This window comes from Astatotilapia calliptera, chromosome 22 (genome assembly GCF_900246225.1).
Source record: "Astatotilapia calliptera chromosome 22, fAstCal1.2, whole genome shotgun sequence".
In the NCBI taxonomy this organism is placed as follows: domain Eukaryota; kingdom Metazoa; phylum Chordata; class Actinopteri; order Cichliformes; family Cichlidae; genus Astatotilapia; species Astatotilapia calliptera.
Window position 1 is genome coordinate 13,415,295 of NC_039322.1, and position 17,607 is coordinate 13,432,901.

The 17,607-nt window shown below is 41.2% G+C and overlaps 1 protein-coding gene across 1 annotated transcript in view; it reads right to left on the reverse strand.

The window, feature by feature from the left end:
- Nucleotides 1–323: 323 nt before the first annotated feature.
- The window catches only part of slc45a4a (solute carrier family 45 member 4a), a 33,898-nt gene continuing 16,614 nt past the window's right edge, over nucleotides 324–17,607 (reverse strand). The window contains exons 2-14 of the mRNA XM_026155556.1: nucleotides 10,311–10,499; nucleotides 8,874–9,053; nucleotides 8,581–8,771; nucleotides 8,314–8,494; nucleotides 7,458–7,919; nucleotides 6,933–7,204; nucleotides 6,678–6,839; nucleotides 6,291–6,390; nucleotides 6,103–6,183; nucleotides 5,876–6,006; nucleotides 5,644–5,712; nucleotides 5,404–5,558; nucleotides 324–4,618 (exon numbers count right to left, since the gene is read on the reverse strand). Of these exons, the coding sequence (XP_026011341.1) occupies nucleotides 4,438–4,618; nucleotides 5,404–5,558; nucleotides 5,644–5,712; nucleotides 5,876–6,006; nucleotides 6,103–6,183; nucleotides 6,291–6,390; nucleotides 6,678–6,839; nucleotides 6,933–7,204; nucleotides 7,458–7,919; nucleotides 8,314–8,494; nucleotides 8,581–8,771; nucleotides 8,874–9,053; nucleotides 10,311–10,499 (2,354 nt within the window). The 3' untranslated portion in view covers nucleotides 324–4,437. The remainder of the gene's footprint in view (nucleotides 4,619–5,403; nucleotides 5,559–5,643; nucleotides 5,713–5,875; nucleotides 6,007–6,102; nucleotides 6,184–6,290; nucleotides 6,391–6,677; nucleotides 6,840–6,932; nucleotides 7,205–7,457; nucleotides 7,920–8,313; nucleotides 8,495–8,580; nucleotides 8,772–8,873; nucleotides 9,054–10,310; nucleotides 10,500–17,607) is intronic.

Below are 17,607 nucleotides of genomic sequence, written 5' to 3' on the forward strand. Positions count from 1 at the left end.
GCATCTTTCTCAACTCATGTTAAATGCACTGCAAAGCATTTTCCTCTAAGTATTAAAAACGTTCTATTTTTAAAATGAATTTGTTTCTCTGATTATTATTGCATATAAAAACATGTATTTTGTGGGTATCACTGTATATTTATGTCTTTATGAAGTGAGACACTCCCAGTTGCAGAAATCTTTTTTGATCAAATGAACTTTTATTTTCATCCAGAGCAGATTTTTTTCTCTTTTTTTTGCCTGTATGGTGAGACCCTTCTTTATTATTGATTCTTGTCACATTTTGAATTCTGAGTGAAAATGCCAAATGATGAAAAACGTCATTGGTTGTTTGCTTCTGAACAGAGTTTAAGGTGCGTTCCATACAGTGTTCATCCAGAGTCCTACATATGAAGGCTCAAGCATATTTACATAACATAGAGATATATATACAGACTTTATATAGAAAACAACACTACTAACAAAAATAATCATCTTTTTTATAGCAGCAAAAAAGAAGAAACTAAAAGAGAAATATGTATATTTACATCTTTTTTTTCCAAATAACAAGGCATATTATATATAGTACACTGCGTATATTTACTTTCCCATTCTTTAAGTATTCATCTTGATTTAATCTCTATGAAAATCAAAGTATATAGGCATCGCTCTCCTCCGTCATTAACACACAGTTTACTAAAGGCAGAGCCACAAACACACAAACACGCATGCACAGAGGCTGGACTGACTGCATGGCCGTCACGCTGCTGCCAGGAAATATGAAACAGCATCACCGCGTCTCCACATTCATTCAGTGATGCGGACGGTGGAGAGCAAACACTGAAAATGTACAAAGGCCAAAATTTGACGTGTGTGGCTCTGCCTAGGATTCAAATAAAACACAACACACACAAAAAAAAAGTTTCTAGTTGAATTAAAACAACAGAACAGAGACAAAAAAAAGACTTCAGGCATCATCACCATCGATTCCAGAGCTAAGTGTAAACCAGGTGATTGCAGAACAGAGAACCAGGACCAAAAAGTGAACACTGAGATGACAGTTTTAACACACTGCTGTCTTTTTGCTTTGCCAGCTGTGAGAGGACCTATGCTCTCTCTCTCACACACACACACACACTCTCTCACACACACACACACTCTCTCACACACACGCACACACACAAAGTCCAGTTCACCTGTAACAGCAAATAGAATAGCTTTAATTTACTCATTTGCAAACTAAATGTCCTTTATAGACAAGAAAGCTCAAAAAATAAATATCCACAGTTACTTGTTTTTTTTCCTCCTTTTGCAATAAAGTTCTACTTGTTTATTTATTTATTTTTTTTTACTTATGTGCAAGTTCTGTGCAATGTCAGGACTCCCACCCTGGATCGTCAAACATCAAAACCAAAAACAAAACTCACATTCGTTGACTTTAAAACAAACAAACAAACAAACAAAAAAAACATTAACATTTTAAGTCACCAGATGGAATCAGAGGTTAAGAACTCAATCTCCCAGCAGGCCAAGCGAAGCGGCTGAGCTGAACCGAGTCGCCGGAACATCCCAGAGTCTGTGATAAAAGGCTTGGGACATCATTGGAACAACAACCCCCCCACTTCCCCATAAAATCAACTACTTCCTCACTGCATTGGAACAGAAACACTCTAGTTGCACTTCAAGTATTCACGGCCAGGAGTCTCTAACCTACACTTGTAATGAACGACGTCTCATCCTGTAACACATTTCTTCACTTTCCAGCTTGAAAAGTGATAAAGTGGATGTTTAAAACTCGCTCACCTGTTAGGAGTGTACTGACCCAGACCAAGCACAATGCTTCAGCTTAAAGAGTACATGTTGCGTTTAATTCTTTTTTTTTTAACACGTTTAAGTTCAAACGAAAACAAAAAGACACAAACATCCAGCCGTGCATTAGAAAATACATCCCTGACCTATTACGATTAAAGAAAAGAGCTCGAGTGATTTGTACAGTCATACTTTGGTGTTCTGAACATGCATATCGTTGTCGTCGCATGCAAAGCTCCATAACCCCAAAGTTGATTTTTTAAATTATTTTTTTATGTTTATTCAGAATATTTTATTGCGCTAATGGCTGCAGGGGGCCGTTTTTTAAAACATCCAATCTTAGCAACGTTTTATCTTACTCTCTGATTCAATGTACCTGAAAGTATGGAAGGAATCGAATTAGTATTAGAAGAAAATGTTAAACTTTGCACAAGAGTGAAAAATCACAAACACATCCCCCCCTCCAAAAAAAACATCCTCTGAATTCTCTTCTAAAGTCGCTCAAGTTGAAAAAAAACCCCCCAAAATAAAAACACCTTTTCCACTAAATGCTTTACATACGTTCATACATACAAACAGTTCTTTCTATTTAGTCACCACCCCCACTGCAATTTACATTTTGTTTCCCTTCAAGCTGCTTGCTTCAGCTGATTGAAACGAAAGGAAAACTGACCCAAAAATATGCACCACCACCAACAACCCTGCTCAGCCTGCACAAGCTCTGCACAGTACTCTGATACACAAGGGTCCTTATTGCAACTAAAGGCCTGATTTATCGGGGCACAAACAACACAACACTTTAAAATGACTTTTTACATGTCCAGCATAATCAGCTAAAGAAACATTCAGAAGATTAAGATCGTTTAACGTCATCGCACACTCAGTCATCAAGGTCTTCGTATCTATCCCGGCTTTAAGGATTGCTAAACTCGGCAGTTTTGCTTCCTTTGCTGTGGCTACCGTAGCAGATTTAACCATTTTTCCCAAAGCCTTTTGACTGTATTGTAAAATAAATGTCACAACACTTCAATCAAAATTAGTGAAACTCTAAATTCTTGGTGCTATCTTTTGTTCTGTGAAAGTTACAGAGCTTAAAACCGGGTCCGGGTCTGCTTTGAAAAATATAGAATCTACTCTGTTCTTCTTTTGGTGATGTGGAAAGACCCACAACAGGGCCATGACCTTCTCTTGAAGCTTACGCAACAAGCCTTAAACTGTTGTCATAAATGACTCCTGTCAACACAATGGAGATTTGTTTGCCTTTTTTTAAACATTTCCATAAAATTCAGCATCCATAAAAAATATTAGAACCCCAAATCCAAAAGGTAACGCTGTTCTAGCTGAACCTTGTGACATTTCTTTTCCAACAATGTGCAGTGAGTGGCAAACTTTATGCTGACAGTATCTTTTTTAAAACAAACAAACAAAAAAATAAGCGAAAAAGTAAAGAAAAGGAGAACAACTCTGTTTCCTCTTTCTTTTCCTCTCTGGTGTTTGGTTTGTCGCTCCTCAGCTAGTCTAACATGCAGCATAGGTTAGTTTGATTAGTCAAAACAAACAGAAACATCACTGTGGTTCCTCACTAAATCTTGAAAACAATATTTGATTGTAATGCCCCATATACTGCACACACTGCATCTAGGCTCTTACTTTCACGCTTGTCGAATTTCACCCGGTAAACATGCGTATGTTTTGACTGTCGTTTTATCGTTCGATATACATGCGACTTTATTCTCATGCTCAATATTTCTGAGCAGATCCTCTGGATTATTGTCCTCTTTCCCCCGCGTTGAAGGCTGAATTAAAGATTTTGTCAGTCCTGCCATATGAAAGAGGGCAACAGCATCAATTTTATGGTCAATCAATTCCCCAGGAACCAGGCTTCGGGCTTGCGATTTCAAAAAATGCCACTTCCAAAAGTCTTTAGAGTCTTAAAGCTAGTGTCGCTGCAATGTCCCGCAAAGCCGACTGTGTTGTTGGGGTTGTTTTGGTGTTTTAAGTCAGCAGACACACACATTCTCGTAAATCAGCGTCCACATCACGAAGCAAAAACTCAATCAACCTGACTCCACAGTGCGGAAGAACGATTTTCAGCATTTTGTAATGATTGCAGCTTCAAGGACTAATGTTCATCGATAGAGTTCATTATTAGGGTGTTCATTCGATTGTGTTGAACTTAGATGAGGAAATGTGAGCGTGTGAGGGTTTGAATGAGTATGTGAGTCCCCTGAAGTTTCCTGTCCAGGTGGCTGCTCAGTAGCACCTCCTAGAGGCCCTGAGAGACAGGAGACAACCTCTCCTTAAAACGACGGCCAATTAATTACTCAATCCTGGACGACCCTGACGGATTGATCAAAAGTCCGTAAGGGATAAGTGGAAGGAACTTCGTCAACAGCTGAAGCGGCACTGGGACCAGAATGACTTTTGTTGGGTAAGTTGGTCTAATGTGACGCTGGTCCCACGGTAGACTGTGATGTTTTCTTCAGTGTGACATTAAAAATTAAAAATAAAAACCCTGTTAAAGCCAGAACAAACGCCAAGAGTGGACCAAAGCAAATTCACATCAAGGCACACCTTCGAGTCTTTTCCATCAGCAATGACAAATCAAGTTGTTTCTGCAGCAAAGTGTCTGTCGGCGCAGTCAGCCAATCACAGAGCAGACTCATTTTCCACCTGACAGGAAGCAGTAGTGCTGGTGGCCTTCCCCTCCTTGTTGAGTTTCAGGAAGCTGGGTTTCTCAATCACTACGGTAACAGCCCCTTCGCCGCTATTGGGATTTTCCAGCGATGGCAAAGTCCGTTTCTCTGAAGCTTTGGCTGATTCCCCGTCCCTGACAATTGAAATAAAATTTGTTAGGACTTCACAATGGGCTTAAAAACAGCTACAGATTAAGTAGGTCAAATGAAACAGTCTCAACGTTAAGCTAACTTAAAGCGCAGGCATGAGTACCATATTTAGGCCTTTATCTATAGAAGTTTCTTGTATGATGTCATGCACAAATTGCCTGAGAATTTGCTGCCACACTAGATGTGAGGTTGCTAGGAAGAAATGTGTTTTCCTCAACTGATGAGCAAGTGGTTGCTGTAGGTTGCTGGCTGCTGCTAGTTGAAACTGGTCCCAAAGTAGGTGCTACATCGAAAACTTCCTTGTAATGGCTTTAACTGCTGGCAGGCTGCAACAGTTAATAGTATTTTCCATGGAGCACAGCAATCCATCTGCAAATACTCACTAACAACTCACCATATGGTAGTAAACTTGAAAAGGTTCACTTTCAAAGTAAAAGTTGTGCATTAGCACTGCAGTCATCACATTTTCATGGAGTAGTTGGAGTCTAGTTGGAGTAGGCCTGCGTGACTGGGGCTATGTTTCACAGCAACTGTCATCAACCCTGAGCAGTTTTTTCCTAGCAACCTTTGATAGCCAGATGGTTGAGGACAGGTCCCTAAGTCTAGGTGACTGGTTCCTTATGTGGTTTAACCTACATTGTCCCACTTCCAAAATGGCAAACAAGTTAATGTCACGTTAGTGATCATCTGACTGCAAAACCTCAGTAGAGGCCTATTTCTTAGTTTGTGTGTGTATTGCTTTATGGCTAAGAACGTGTAGTTTTCTCACCCGTTGTTTGGAGTTGGATAAATAACCAGGAAGCAGGCAGTAAAGAATCCAAGGAGGGAGCCCCCAGAGGCCACCATGGGAATGACACGAACGCTGCCAACAGCTTCCACTACAGAACCCAGAGCTGAGGCCACCAATATCTGGCTGATGTACACCTGAAGAATCACAACACAGTTTTCTCGATACAATATATGACATGAATGTAAGTGGCAGAACTAAATAACTTTATTCGACGCTCACCTGACAGGACAGGATGGCACAGTCGATGCCAAAGCCTCTGCGAGAGTTGCCAGGACTGTGCTGGATATACTGAAAAATGCAAAGAAAGTTATTAGTCCCAAAAGACATGATAATTATCTTCTAACAAAAAAAGTAGATTACTAGCTATTCTTTAACTATGCATTAATTCATATCTTTGTAGATTCATATCTATATTAGATCATTCAGCCTTTTTAATTGAATATATCTGTACCGCTTTCATTTCGTGATATTGTCCCAGTAGAGCATAAGGACAGTAGGAGATACTCATGGAGATGATGCCCATGCTGCTGATCATCACCATGGCCACGTACACATTAGGGAAAATTGCCATGACTGCAGTTCCTATGAAGGAAAACACAAAAAAGAGGGAGATTAGGGCACTACTGACTATCCAGTGTGCTTTTCTACTCTACTGTGGTCTATTAATGCAGTTCATACCTATGGAGAATCCAAGTGTACCCAGGATGTAGATAACCTTAATGCTCAAGTCAAAGTTGTCGAGATATTTTTGAAGAATAGCTAGAAAAGAGAGATTTGTGGATTGTTTACTCAAATGATTAAAAGAAAATCCACTTTCTAACCAGGAAAACTGAATGATATGAGCATGTGCTCTTGCGCATGGCTACCTGAACATGTAGCTGCAGTCATGGCATATATACCCAGGCCCCAGCATCCCATCTGAACTCCTTTGTGATAGTTATCCAATAAGGTTGAGTTAGAAGGAGCCTGTGAGACAGAAAACTGGGCTTAGTTACATCACTTTTTACGTAAGATGGAGACTGTTTTGCTCTTTTTTATCCTCCTGCAGCAAAATAAATGACAAAAATCAGAGAAATGAAAAGAAGCCTGTGCAAAGCATTTAAAAAAAAAGAAAAGAAAAACTGAAAGAAGATTGATAAATGTTTTTAGGGTAAATAATTAAAAAAAAAAAAAAAACACGGTATATGTTGGTAAAGTAAAGTGAGATGAAGTGAATGTATGTATATCTGTGCATTTTTGACTGTTTCTCATACTTTAGGATCTCCGTGGTAGATGACTTGTCCCATGAAGTCGGTGAAGAAGACCGCCTCTGCAATGATGGAGAACCAGGTGAGCAGGTGACAGGCACAAAGCCGCAGCAGCTCCTGGGGCATCTTTAGCATGGAGAGCCACAGCAGGCGCACGGTGGTCTCAACCTGAGGGGAGAAGATAATTCATCACACATTACAGTTACCAGCGAGGACAAACAATACAGACTCGTTAAGCATCACACCCCTCCATCCACACACCTCGCCCTCTTCACTCTCCGTGTCCCCGCTGGAGGAGTTGGTGTTCCCGCTGCGGTGTCTGTTCCTCTGCCTGTTCCTCCTCCTGTGCCTGGCCTCCACTTCGTACAGGTCATTCATGCTGCGGGACGGCTTGATGAGAAAAGCTGCATTGGCTCGGCGGTAGCGGTAACGATGATTACCCACGCGGCCGTAGTAAGAAAAAGTGCAGGACGGCTGGCGGTAGAAGGTGTGGCGGTGGCGTGACTGTCTCATAGGAGCTCCAGTACTGGCAGCTGGATGAAGAGAGAGTTTGTTAATGGGTTCATCTTTTAATAACTACTATAATAACACTGTAGGGAAATTATCCAGGTCTTTCATGCTAAAATTTAAAGAAACTGATTTAGCATTATTGTGCTATTTTTCTAAACTAAAGTTGTTTATATCAGAACAATTTCACATGACCAAATCTGACTTTCCCAGTATAACTAAATATGACTGGGTTAACATATATCAACAACATGGCTATAATAACGTAAAGATGCTGACCTTTGACCATTCCAGCACGGTGTGCCTGTCCTTTGGAGCTCAGCCTGTTAGTGCCAAGTCTGTCAGTATTAGTAACGCTGGCTAACAGCCGCCCGTTCAGCGTCCGCTGCTCGTTGAGCTGGTTGTTCAGCAGCGCCTCCTGCCCATCGTCATTTTCCATTTCTTGCAGGAAAGCTGAGAGGCGGGAAATCCTGGGGGTGGTAACATTCGTTTGATTACTGCTGTTTTGGGGGCGGAGGAAGTCTTGACTTCCCGTGCTGCTGCTGCGTCTGATGCTGGCGAATCGGGGGGGTGGGGTGCTGCGATTGGGGTTGAAGAAGGAAGCGGTCGTGGAGGGTGAGCCGTGATAGGGCGAGAGGTGATCGGCGAAGATGGAAGGCTCTATGTGGCACAAGAACATCGCATCGTGGTCGAGGTGATCGAGGGTTGCGTCTGCCATGGCGAGGACGCTGTCGCTTTTACCTGGAGAAAGAAGAGAGGGAGGTGATGCGATCAGTTTAGGTGTCAGAAATTTAGAGAAAAGCGAAAGAAACAGGGCAGAGAAAAAGGGATGAAGTTACAGCTGCCCTGTCATGACTGGAAAAAAAAAAGAGAGAAAGAGCAATTAAGCATTCTTATAAGTGGAAATAAAAGTCTTTGTGACATATGGTCACACGGATCCTGAACTTCCTTTTGCTCTCTTTTTGCCTAGGAAACATAAAAACCAAACACCAAAAAAGTATACATATGTTGCTAACTTCGGGTTTATTTGGATTCCCTTGGCACAGTGACCATCTTTTTTTGATCATTTGAATTGAAAACCATTTAAAATTGATTTTGCTAATTTAAAAAAAAACCCAGAAGTTTCTGAACTTACTTCTCACAAGCTCCGCCTCTAGGAAGTCCATGTCTCCATGCTCTGACTGGTCATCTTCGTATGGGTCATAGAGGTCGTAGCTCTCTACCGTATCATCCTCACCGATCATTTCTAATTTGGCGCCGAGAAGTCCAGCCCTGCCATTGGCCGATGTTTGAAGGTGGGCAGGATCCAGACTTTCCTGTCGAGAGAGCAGTGAAAGGATGTTTTCTGTGAAGTCACTTAAAAATTCTATTTCTGCTAAAACTGAACTTCACAGTTCAGTACCTGCTCGAGCCTGTCATGTTGCGGAGAGTACTGCTGCTCCTCGATACTTAAGAGATGCAGCACGACGGAGACAGAGAAGAGGATGGCTGCAAAGAAGAAGAGGATCTGCTCCTGCGACTTGAAGACTGCTCCGAGGAACGTGTGCGTCCAGTCCAAACCTCCAAGCGCGTAGCCGACTGCGCCGCCTAGACCTGCGGGCAAGAACACACACAACAAACACGCGAGAGGTGAATTCTGCTCTTTCGCAGTAATGGCGGAAAATATTTTATCGCTGTGTTTATCATCAGCTGTACCTGCAGAGGCGGCGTGGATATTCAGTGCCATGTCTTGCTCCTCTGTGTCTGCCACGTCTAACAGGTATGCTCTGATTGGTCCCTCTGTGGCATCCGCACAAAAGTCCAGCACCACCACACCCAGCACAGTAAGAACAATCCCTATTGGCTGTCTCCCCTGCTCATCACCGAGTGACAGACCTGTCAGAGAAACACAGAGATGATTTTCAGTGCTTATCTTACTTTAGGTTTAGAAATACAAAAATAAAAAGGCCAATAATTATCAAGAAGAAATGTGTAGCACAACGAAAAAAATAAATAAATTTATGCTGATGTAACCAAGCATGGTAAGAGCTAACAGCACATTACTGAATGACAATAGCAGCTATAGACACAAACAGGTCACTGCACATTTCCCATACTGCGTTGCATGTCGTGTGTGACCTTGTGTACCACATGACATTTGTGACCCGGTCTGCACCCCCCCCAGCACCCCGAGGGCCTGAAGCTGTATAAATGTATGTAAACAACACAGTGTGCAGTGGGGTGTGTACTTTGAGTGTATTGTGTGTTGTCGAGGCAGTGTGACTAAGCATGACAAACTCAAATCCATTAACGTCAGGGAAATAGAAACATTCGTAGAAAGAACAGCGGCGTGTCAGTATGTGCGCTTGTGTACATGCGGGTGTTTTGTGTATTTGTGTGTATGCGTGTGCATAGGGGGTGGGGGGACAATGGAGCCACAGTACGCACTAGCAAGGCACCCAGACAGGAAGTGAACTGTGATTGGTAGAAAGGGGGAAGCAAACAGGAAGCATTTCCCTGTGAAATGCCTGCTCTTGTGTTCCCATGTCAACACACACACTCACTTACAGCTACACACACACACACACACACACACACACACACACACACACATTCATTCACAGGTTACTACAGCTTTCCCATGTCGTCCTGGCTCATTCACACACACATTCGCCTATACTTACATGGAAACGCACACGTTCTCTTATTTATTCACTCATTTCTCTCAGACAGGTCACTGTTTGTTTCCCACGTTAACCCTCCCAGCAAAAACACACACACACACACACCTCCCTGGTGCCCTTAATTGACCCGGGTGCCACTGCAGAAGAATAGAGGCAGAACAGAATAGATGTGAGTAAAACTGAATAGAATTTGCTGACAGAAAACTGTTCACACACCTCTTGCTCTTATTTATAACTCCTTTGACATTTCATTTGGTTATATTTAGAGATGTGTACAGGCCCCGTACACTATTGTTCTGCATTAGGCACACATTTGATTATGGGTCACACTATTATATTATGGCCAAAGGAAAATCCTGAACTCTTGACCCCTATAGTGAAGTTTGCTATAAATGCTCTGTTGTTCTCTTCTCAGCTAATGCACACAGAAAATGTCTCATTAAGAAAAAAAAAAAACCCAAAAACGTACCTATCAGTGATCCATTCAGAAACAGAGCCACTCCAATCAGTGTTCCTATACAGAGAGCCAGGATGAACGGTCTCCTCCTGCCCCATCGCAGAGTGCAGCGGTCACTGGCCGAGCCGATCAGAGGAGTGAACAAGAGTCCAAGAACTGGACTGAGGAACCACGTCAGACTGTAGTACTGCTCTGGAAGACCTGCACAGCACAGACACAGAGACAGATGAGGTGTGAGCAGAGATAGAGACAGTGAGAGCTAACAGCAGGTGCGCAACACAGATGTGACTGTGCTTCCACCAGGGGGCGCAAGCTGCATTCAAACTGTTCAGGGTGAGAGAATTTCTGATTAGTATAAATATTAAATATTTTAAATTAAATATTAAATAAATATTTTATTGTTTTAATATAGAAATTAGGCAATTTCAAAATTTAAATTAGCCACAGGTGGCATAAACTGTGACACTAATATTAAACATAACTTTATTTATATGATTAGATACCCATAAAAAGACTGTTCAGCATCATTGCATACAGACATCCTTGGCTTACAATTATTTAGAAATATAATTTCATCCATCCAACAGCAGAAACGATTCTTTCAACAAAAGCAGCAATCAGCCAGCCTGCTGGTTAATGCTGCTCACTGTCATCATGATTAACATAATAATATCCTGCTTATCTGATATTAATTAACACATGTAATATTGCAATCGGGTAATAGGATTTTCAGTGACTCACTATGTGACAGCAGGTCGCAGTCACAGGTGAAGTGCACTGCCACATAAATTGGTTGTTTGTGCTGTTACTGCTGCTGCCTAAGAGCTGACCTGAGGCTGACTTTTTCAACACCTTCTGTTAAAGCCTACACGAAGATAAAAAGGAGAAAGCCACAGCAACCGGCCCCAACGGCAGGATTTATCTCAGGTCTGCTGAGCTTCTGTGTGTTAACGTTCCCCCTGGATTATCGCACAAAGGAATTCGACAGAGACTCCTGTGCTCTTTTTAATGCAGAGAAAATGAGCGAAAATTGAGTGTGGAGGCTCAGTGATCAGGTTAGTCAGGCTTTTGTCAGTAATCGACACAAAAGAAACTGCCCGACAGTGACTCGCCTGTGTTAAACAATTCAATTATGAGCTCTCAAACGAAGGAAGGAAATCTCCTTTTTGTTGCTTCTTCTGAAAGCACAAGAGCACTTATGCATTTCTACTACTGCTTAAATAAACTCATAAACCTGAAAGCAGTAAACGGAAAGTATTACTTCTGACTAAATAGGAGCAAAGAAAGACAGGAAAACTTTTATTTTTCTATTCAACATTCATTTCCTGAATTAAATGGATTGAGCTCAGCATAACCCAGACTGTTATGTGAACGTGACCTTGTTACTGAGCGCACATTTAATTATCTTTATGCGCCGACTTTCCAGCGTCGGAAACCAGGTGAGGATTTCAAACACATCCGATGAATGATGGGGCCCCAAATTAGGATGGGCCAGTGGAAATAACTAAAGAGACACTTAGGATGCAGCAAACTAATGGAAATGCACACATGCTTTTGATATCTCTCAATAATACCACTCAACACTGTGTAAACCCATCAAACACACCTGTCGCCAGCAAAAATACCTCTTAACCCCTCTTAACCTGAAGTATGTACTTAATATTTTATAAACCTACCATAAATTCACTGTTGATTATCATCATCAAAGATTAAAAATACATTGAAACACATTATGAGATTAGCAGAGATAAGGTTACTGCAAAGTAAAACAGATTTCTGGTCCATTTAAAAGCCACCTGACATGACACAGTTCAGAAATGAACCACTTCTAGCTCCTTAACACAAATATCTAATTAGCCAATCACGTGTCAGCATCTCAGTGCATTTAAGTGTTCAGACATTGGAAGGGTGACCTGCTTCCAGCAAGATGGCACACGAAATCACCTGGAACTGTTTTCTTGAACATGATAGATGGTTAACTACTAATGCAATAGAGCACTTTGGGATCTAGTGGAGCAGGAGAGGCACTTTGTTGAATCTGCCCCAGGAAGATATTTAAGGATGATCAGCCATCAGTCAGCCATTGGGATCCAGTGTTGGCTGTGTCCAAGCCAGCTGTTTACACCTGTATCTTATACAAACTGTTGCAAGCAAGAAGAAAATCATCGGGACTTTAGCAAAGCTGTGAGTCAAACCCAGAGGCAACAACTTCTCACTTCTAAGACAAGCTGTTTGCTTAGTCTTTGCTTCTACAAACCATCTGACTTCCCCCCACATGCTGCCTCTGCCGATTCAGCACTTCCTCCTTGAGGGCAGGTATCAAGTAGGATTTGTCAAGATACTCGGAAAGCCTTGCGTTTGACTTTTTGAAACGTGTTCTCAATCCACGGCATTTAGTGAAACCAGTCAGACTCACTGTTTTGCTAAACAGTGACACTAGACTGGGATCAGATGGAAAAAAATAAAGTTATCTGAGTGGAGTGATAGGATAAAAGGATAGCTGTAAACCAGAAAACTGGCATTACTTTTATTTGCTTCTAAGTCTGTGTATTCAGTCAGATAATTTAATTTTCCTAATTTGTTTCACTGATAAACAGAAAGTAAAATCAAGTTTCTTTGAGTCATCACGCCCATTTAGTTATCAATGCATTAGTGAGATGGGAAGCGGAGGAGGTGGAGGCAGGCAGCCCTTTAAGCTAAGTGAAGTCAGCTGAATTGCAAATAATTAAATCACAACTTTATCGTTGCCTCACTGGCAAACTATCGCTTGATGTGACTCACTGAAAAATGAATGCCATTTGGCTGCTGCACAGAGACAAGGAGAGACGCTGAAACACTGAAAAGGTATGAGGTCATTCTCTGAACCCTGCTTAAAAACTGGAAAATTAACTTTCAAAGTATTCAAAAAGCACCACGCCTCTTTAATGTCAAAACGAGAGGGTTGACCACTATTTACTGAACCACACCAATCTAAAAGGCCAATTTGGGCAGAAGCCACCAGCAGCGTTGTGGATATAAACAATAAAGAGTAGCACATTGCTGTAACTAAATGGTTACAGCAATAAAACTCCTGGTCCCAAATTTAGTAGTCACATTACAGTTATCACTTTTATTTTAAGTCACTATGGCCTACAGCCAGTACTGCAGTTGGACCTTGTGTTTGCCGTTTCACATTTTCGTTCTTTCTTTCTACTGTCTGGCTTTGAGGTACGCTTTATTAAAGAGTAGAAAAAGAACGATTTTGTGTATGCTTTATATGCATATGTATGTGTGGGTACATGTAAAGATTACACTGCAATGAATGTAAGAAATCACTCACAGGAGATACGTAACTAAACTAATGCATTACTTCATTAAAATTATAATGCTTAATACAGTGCAATAAATACCTACCTGTGTGTAGTGTGAAGAAGTGGCCAAAGTTTTTTTATTTTTATTTATTTTAGTTAATTCTGCAATAATTCACTTTAATAAGAAGAAAGACAGCAGAAATGCAGAACTGCTGATCAATACAAGCAAGATGCGAATGATAGTTAATTCCTCAGTGGGCCAACAGATGGAAGAAACTTGGAGAGAGCAAGTGAGTTGATGGCATCAAATCTAATTGAGAGAAGATTAAGACTTATCTTAATTTTTAAATGGACTTTCGATTTTCTCAAGGAGTCCTCTTTTAATAGATAGACGTCAATAACTGAGTGCCACCATATCTAATTAGCAAGAGCTGATCTAAAACCTCCCCAGAAGTCCACGAACAGACGGTAAACATCGAGGTCGCCATGTCAGGTGCAGGGTCAAGATCCTTTCACACAATCCTCATCAGTCCATAGAAGTCCAGGCGACAAATCTAATCTGACTCATTTCTTTTAAATAACCAGTGTTGATGACCGATGTTGATGTGTAGAAATTCCTTGGAAATTTGTGGGAATGGAGTTGTTTGCTTGCAAAACCCTGCCATCATGTGAAAAACTGTCTGCTGCAATCATGGTAATTTTTATGTTTTCACTCCTGTTGATGAATCACATGTTTCTGTTTGGCAGGAATTGTGGTCTGACGATAGCCGTGCAGATCCGTGAAACAAACCCTGAAGCAGAAACAGCAACTTCAAGGTTAAACTGCGTTTTCTCATAGGAACACTGAGAGCTGGACAAGCAGCAGTGAGAAAAGTGAGACAGTCTCACATCCCTTTGCTTTTGCTAGATTGCTGCAAAGGACAAAACAGAGACTGCAATTCACACGGAGCAAATCTTTTCCATCGCTTTTCACTGCGAAGAAGCAGGAGGCAGAGGCAACTGAAGGCTGAACAAGAATAACAAGTCGGCCTACATTTACATTTGGAAACTTTTCATTAGCAGATCACGTGAACTCCAGGTGTCGAGACTTCATCCGCTATAGCACTTAAACACATTGATCAGCAACATCGGCACTCACTCACAGCGGAGGTGTCGTCATGGACTCTGGATGAAGGCCGCTTAGCTTCGATCACACCGAAACTGATATCACTGTGACACATTTCTTTACTGTAACAGCTGCTGATGTGACTCACTTGAAGCAGAGTGCATTACATACTGCTGCTCAGGTTATCTCAGCATGCTACCAAAGAAAAACAACAGGCTGGACTATGCAAATATAATTACCTATAGCCATAGCCATAGCCTCAAAAAATGACTTATTAACTGTTACAACTAATGAAGGATATGAGTAATCAAAGGGAGAGAAAAAAAACAGCCAACAAAGACCTCGCAGAAGCCTCTTCTTAAATGCTTTTTAACTGATAAATAATCTGGTTTGCAGATGCCAAAGAAGTCTGCGTTTATGCTTTAGTGAATGACATTCTAGTATTCTTTAAATACCTTACTAATCAACAGGTATTTGTGTTTGTGTGATATGCCCTAGGCTTGCTAGCGTTACCCGATAAGCTAGTCCGTCACGTTGTCTCCGACGGTGTGGAAACTGCAACTTCAATCTGTGTCCACAAACCAGTGACATACATCTTTTATGGACTACAGCTCTGTCTGGCTAACAACCTAAACTCTAGAGATAATCAGCCTTATCTCATGAGAGATGATGAAAAGTTGTAAATCTTCACATTTTTTAAATGGTAGGCTATTCATTTTCAGCGTATCAACAAACAGATTTATCAACAAGTACATTTCTGCCCCACTCATCCAAACAGAGAGCTCATTGAGTCTTGAGGAGCACTGTGGTCAAGTCTCTTGGTCTGTGAGGCATGTACACGTGAATATAATGTGTGTCCTTGTGCCTGCCACCTTGGATTTGTATGTTTTTCCAGAGGCTATAGCTATAAGCACTTTTAAGTGCAGGAACATTGAGCCTTTGACCTCACTTTGACTTTACAGCTCATCATCCTGTTGTCCCGTACAAATGTTCACCTCTCTCTTTCTCATGAACAGGCCGTAAACTAGGCTTGACCCTTGTCACCGTGGCGACCAGGTCTTGGGAACTCTGTCGCCACGGAGACTCCATCACCTTTGCTTCCTGGCTCCTAATATGGCTGTGTCATTCACACAGTGCTTCCTGTTGTTTGGTGAGTTCAGACTGAGGAACAATTTGTTTCTTTAAGTTTTTTTCTCAATTTTTTAATACCCTTTTCAATCTTTTGTTTCTCTCTCTCATAAACACATACACTAACACACCCAAGAACGCACGAATACCCACGAAAATAACACATAACATGCAAAAGCCACAAACGCAAGACCTGTTAAAAAGTCAAACAGTGGCACGGCAATAAAGCGGGAGACAAAGCAGCAGATAGGAATCGGTCTGTCGGTAGGTTTGTCAACATCAAAACAGGAAAACTGTTTCTAGTAAACAGTTCCCACACAAAACACCAGAAACACAGTCAACATGCAGGAAATACACACATGTCTCAGTTCCCACACATAGCCACAGACTTACAGTCTCACCTATGGAAATAATAATAATAATATTAATAAAAAGGAGCTCACACAGCTGAGTTCCCACACAGTTTGAGTACAGTAAGGCCAAATGCACACTCACACAGGGAACAATACTGAGAGAATCAAGAAGCAGGAAGCATTTTAGAAAAGAGAGAACAAGAAACAAGTGCAGTAACAGACAAGGAAGGGAGGAAACGGAGAGAAAGAGGGAGTGTGAGAAAGGATTAAGATCAAAGCATTTGAAAACAGAGTTAGGATAAGGTGAGAGGAGGAGAAAAGGGAGGAAAGACGGAAGAATGAAGATAGAGGGACAGAAAAAGTTCATATTCGGGCTGTCACATGGCTGTTAAGCAACGCCAATTGATTGTGGGAAAGAAAAATGTTCAATCTCCTCCATCTATCATCAAAGAGGGTTTTTTGTTGTTTGTTTTTTTTTTAAGCTACGCACATTTCCTGAATATACGCGCACACACGTGTGCACGGACTAAAAACTGAGCTTAATGTGTGACTGTTGGAAACACAAATCTCCCATTCATCCCAGATTTCATGTGTGTCTTGTCGTCACTGCACTATAAAATACACAGTAAAACTTTGTAGCTTCAATTGTTTTCAAACCACTTTTATTGTGAATAAAGCAGCTTTGAAACACTATATCAAGATATGCTGTATTCTAGTGTCAATCAAAAGGACAATGAATCTGAGGTTGACCTGAAGTTCACACTGAGATCTTCATTTAAGCAAACTACTTTCAAACTACTTGGAATAAATTACTCCCACTGTGCTTTTATGTTCTGCAAAGAAAGTCCTCAGATCACTTACAGCCTTCATGCTTCTCTCACATTTTCACAACAGTCCCCTCCTTGTTTTCTCTTGTACAGTTCATTTGAATTTGTTCCCTTTAGCTACATGTTAAGCGAAAAACTTCTCCAAAAGTTGTAAAACCTATCAGATGCTTTCTGTTGCTATAACGGGGTTTCAAAGCAAGACTCATTTATCAAATATAAATACGACAACAGTGAGTGGCGCCTCTCTTTAATTATCTGCAGAGCTGTCTAAACAAAATGACCAACTTAAATCAAGTTAATGCTAAAGTGTAACAAGAAGTTTAAATCAAAGGCAGTTTGACATATTAGCCGGCAGCTGGAATAATCATAACTTAAACATGTGATGCTCAGTTCATACCACTGACAGCTGCATGTTGTCTGTATGTGACTGATAATTAAGTGTCCGAATAAATCGCGTCCGTTTTCAGTCATTTTCTATTAGATCAGGCATGTCAAAGTAATTTTACAACGTGGGGCACGTCCACCCCACTTTGACTCCAGTGGGCCGGACCAGCAAAAACTCCTCTTTCTGTTAGTGTAAAGAAGTTTAACTACGCATTTAATCCC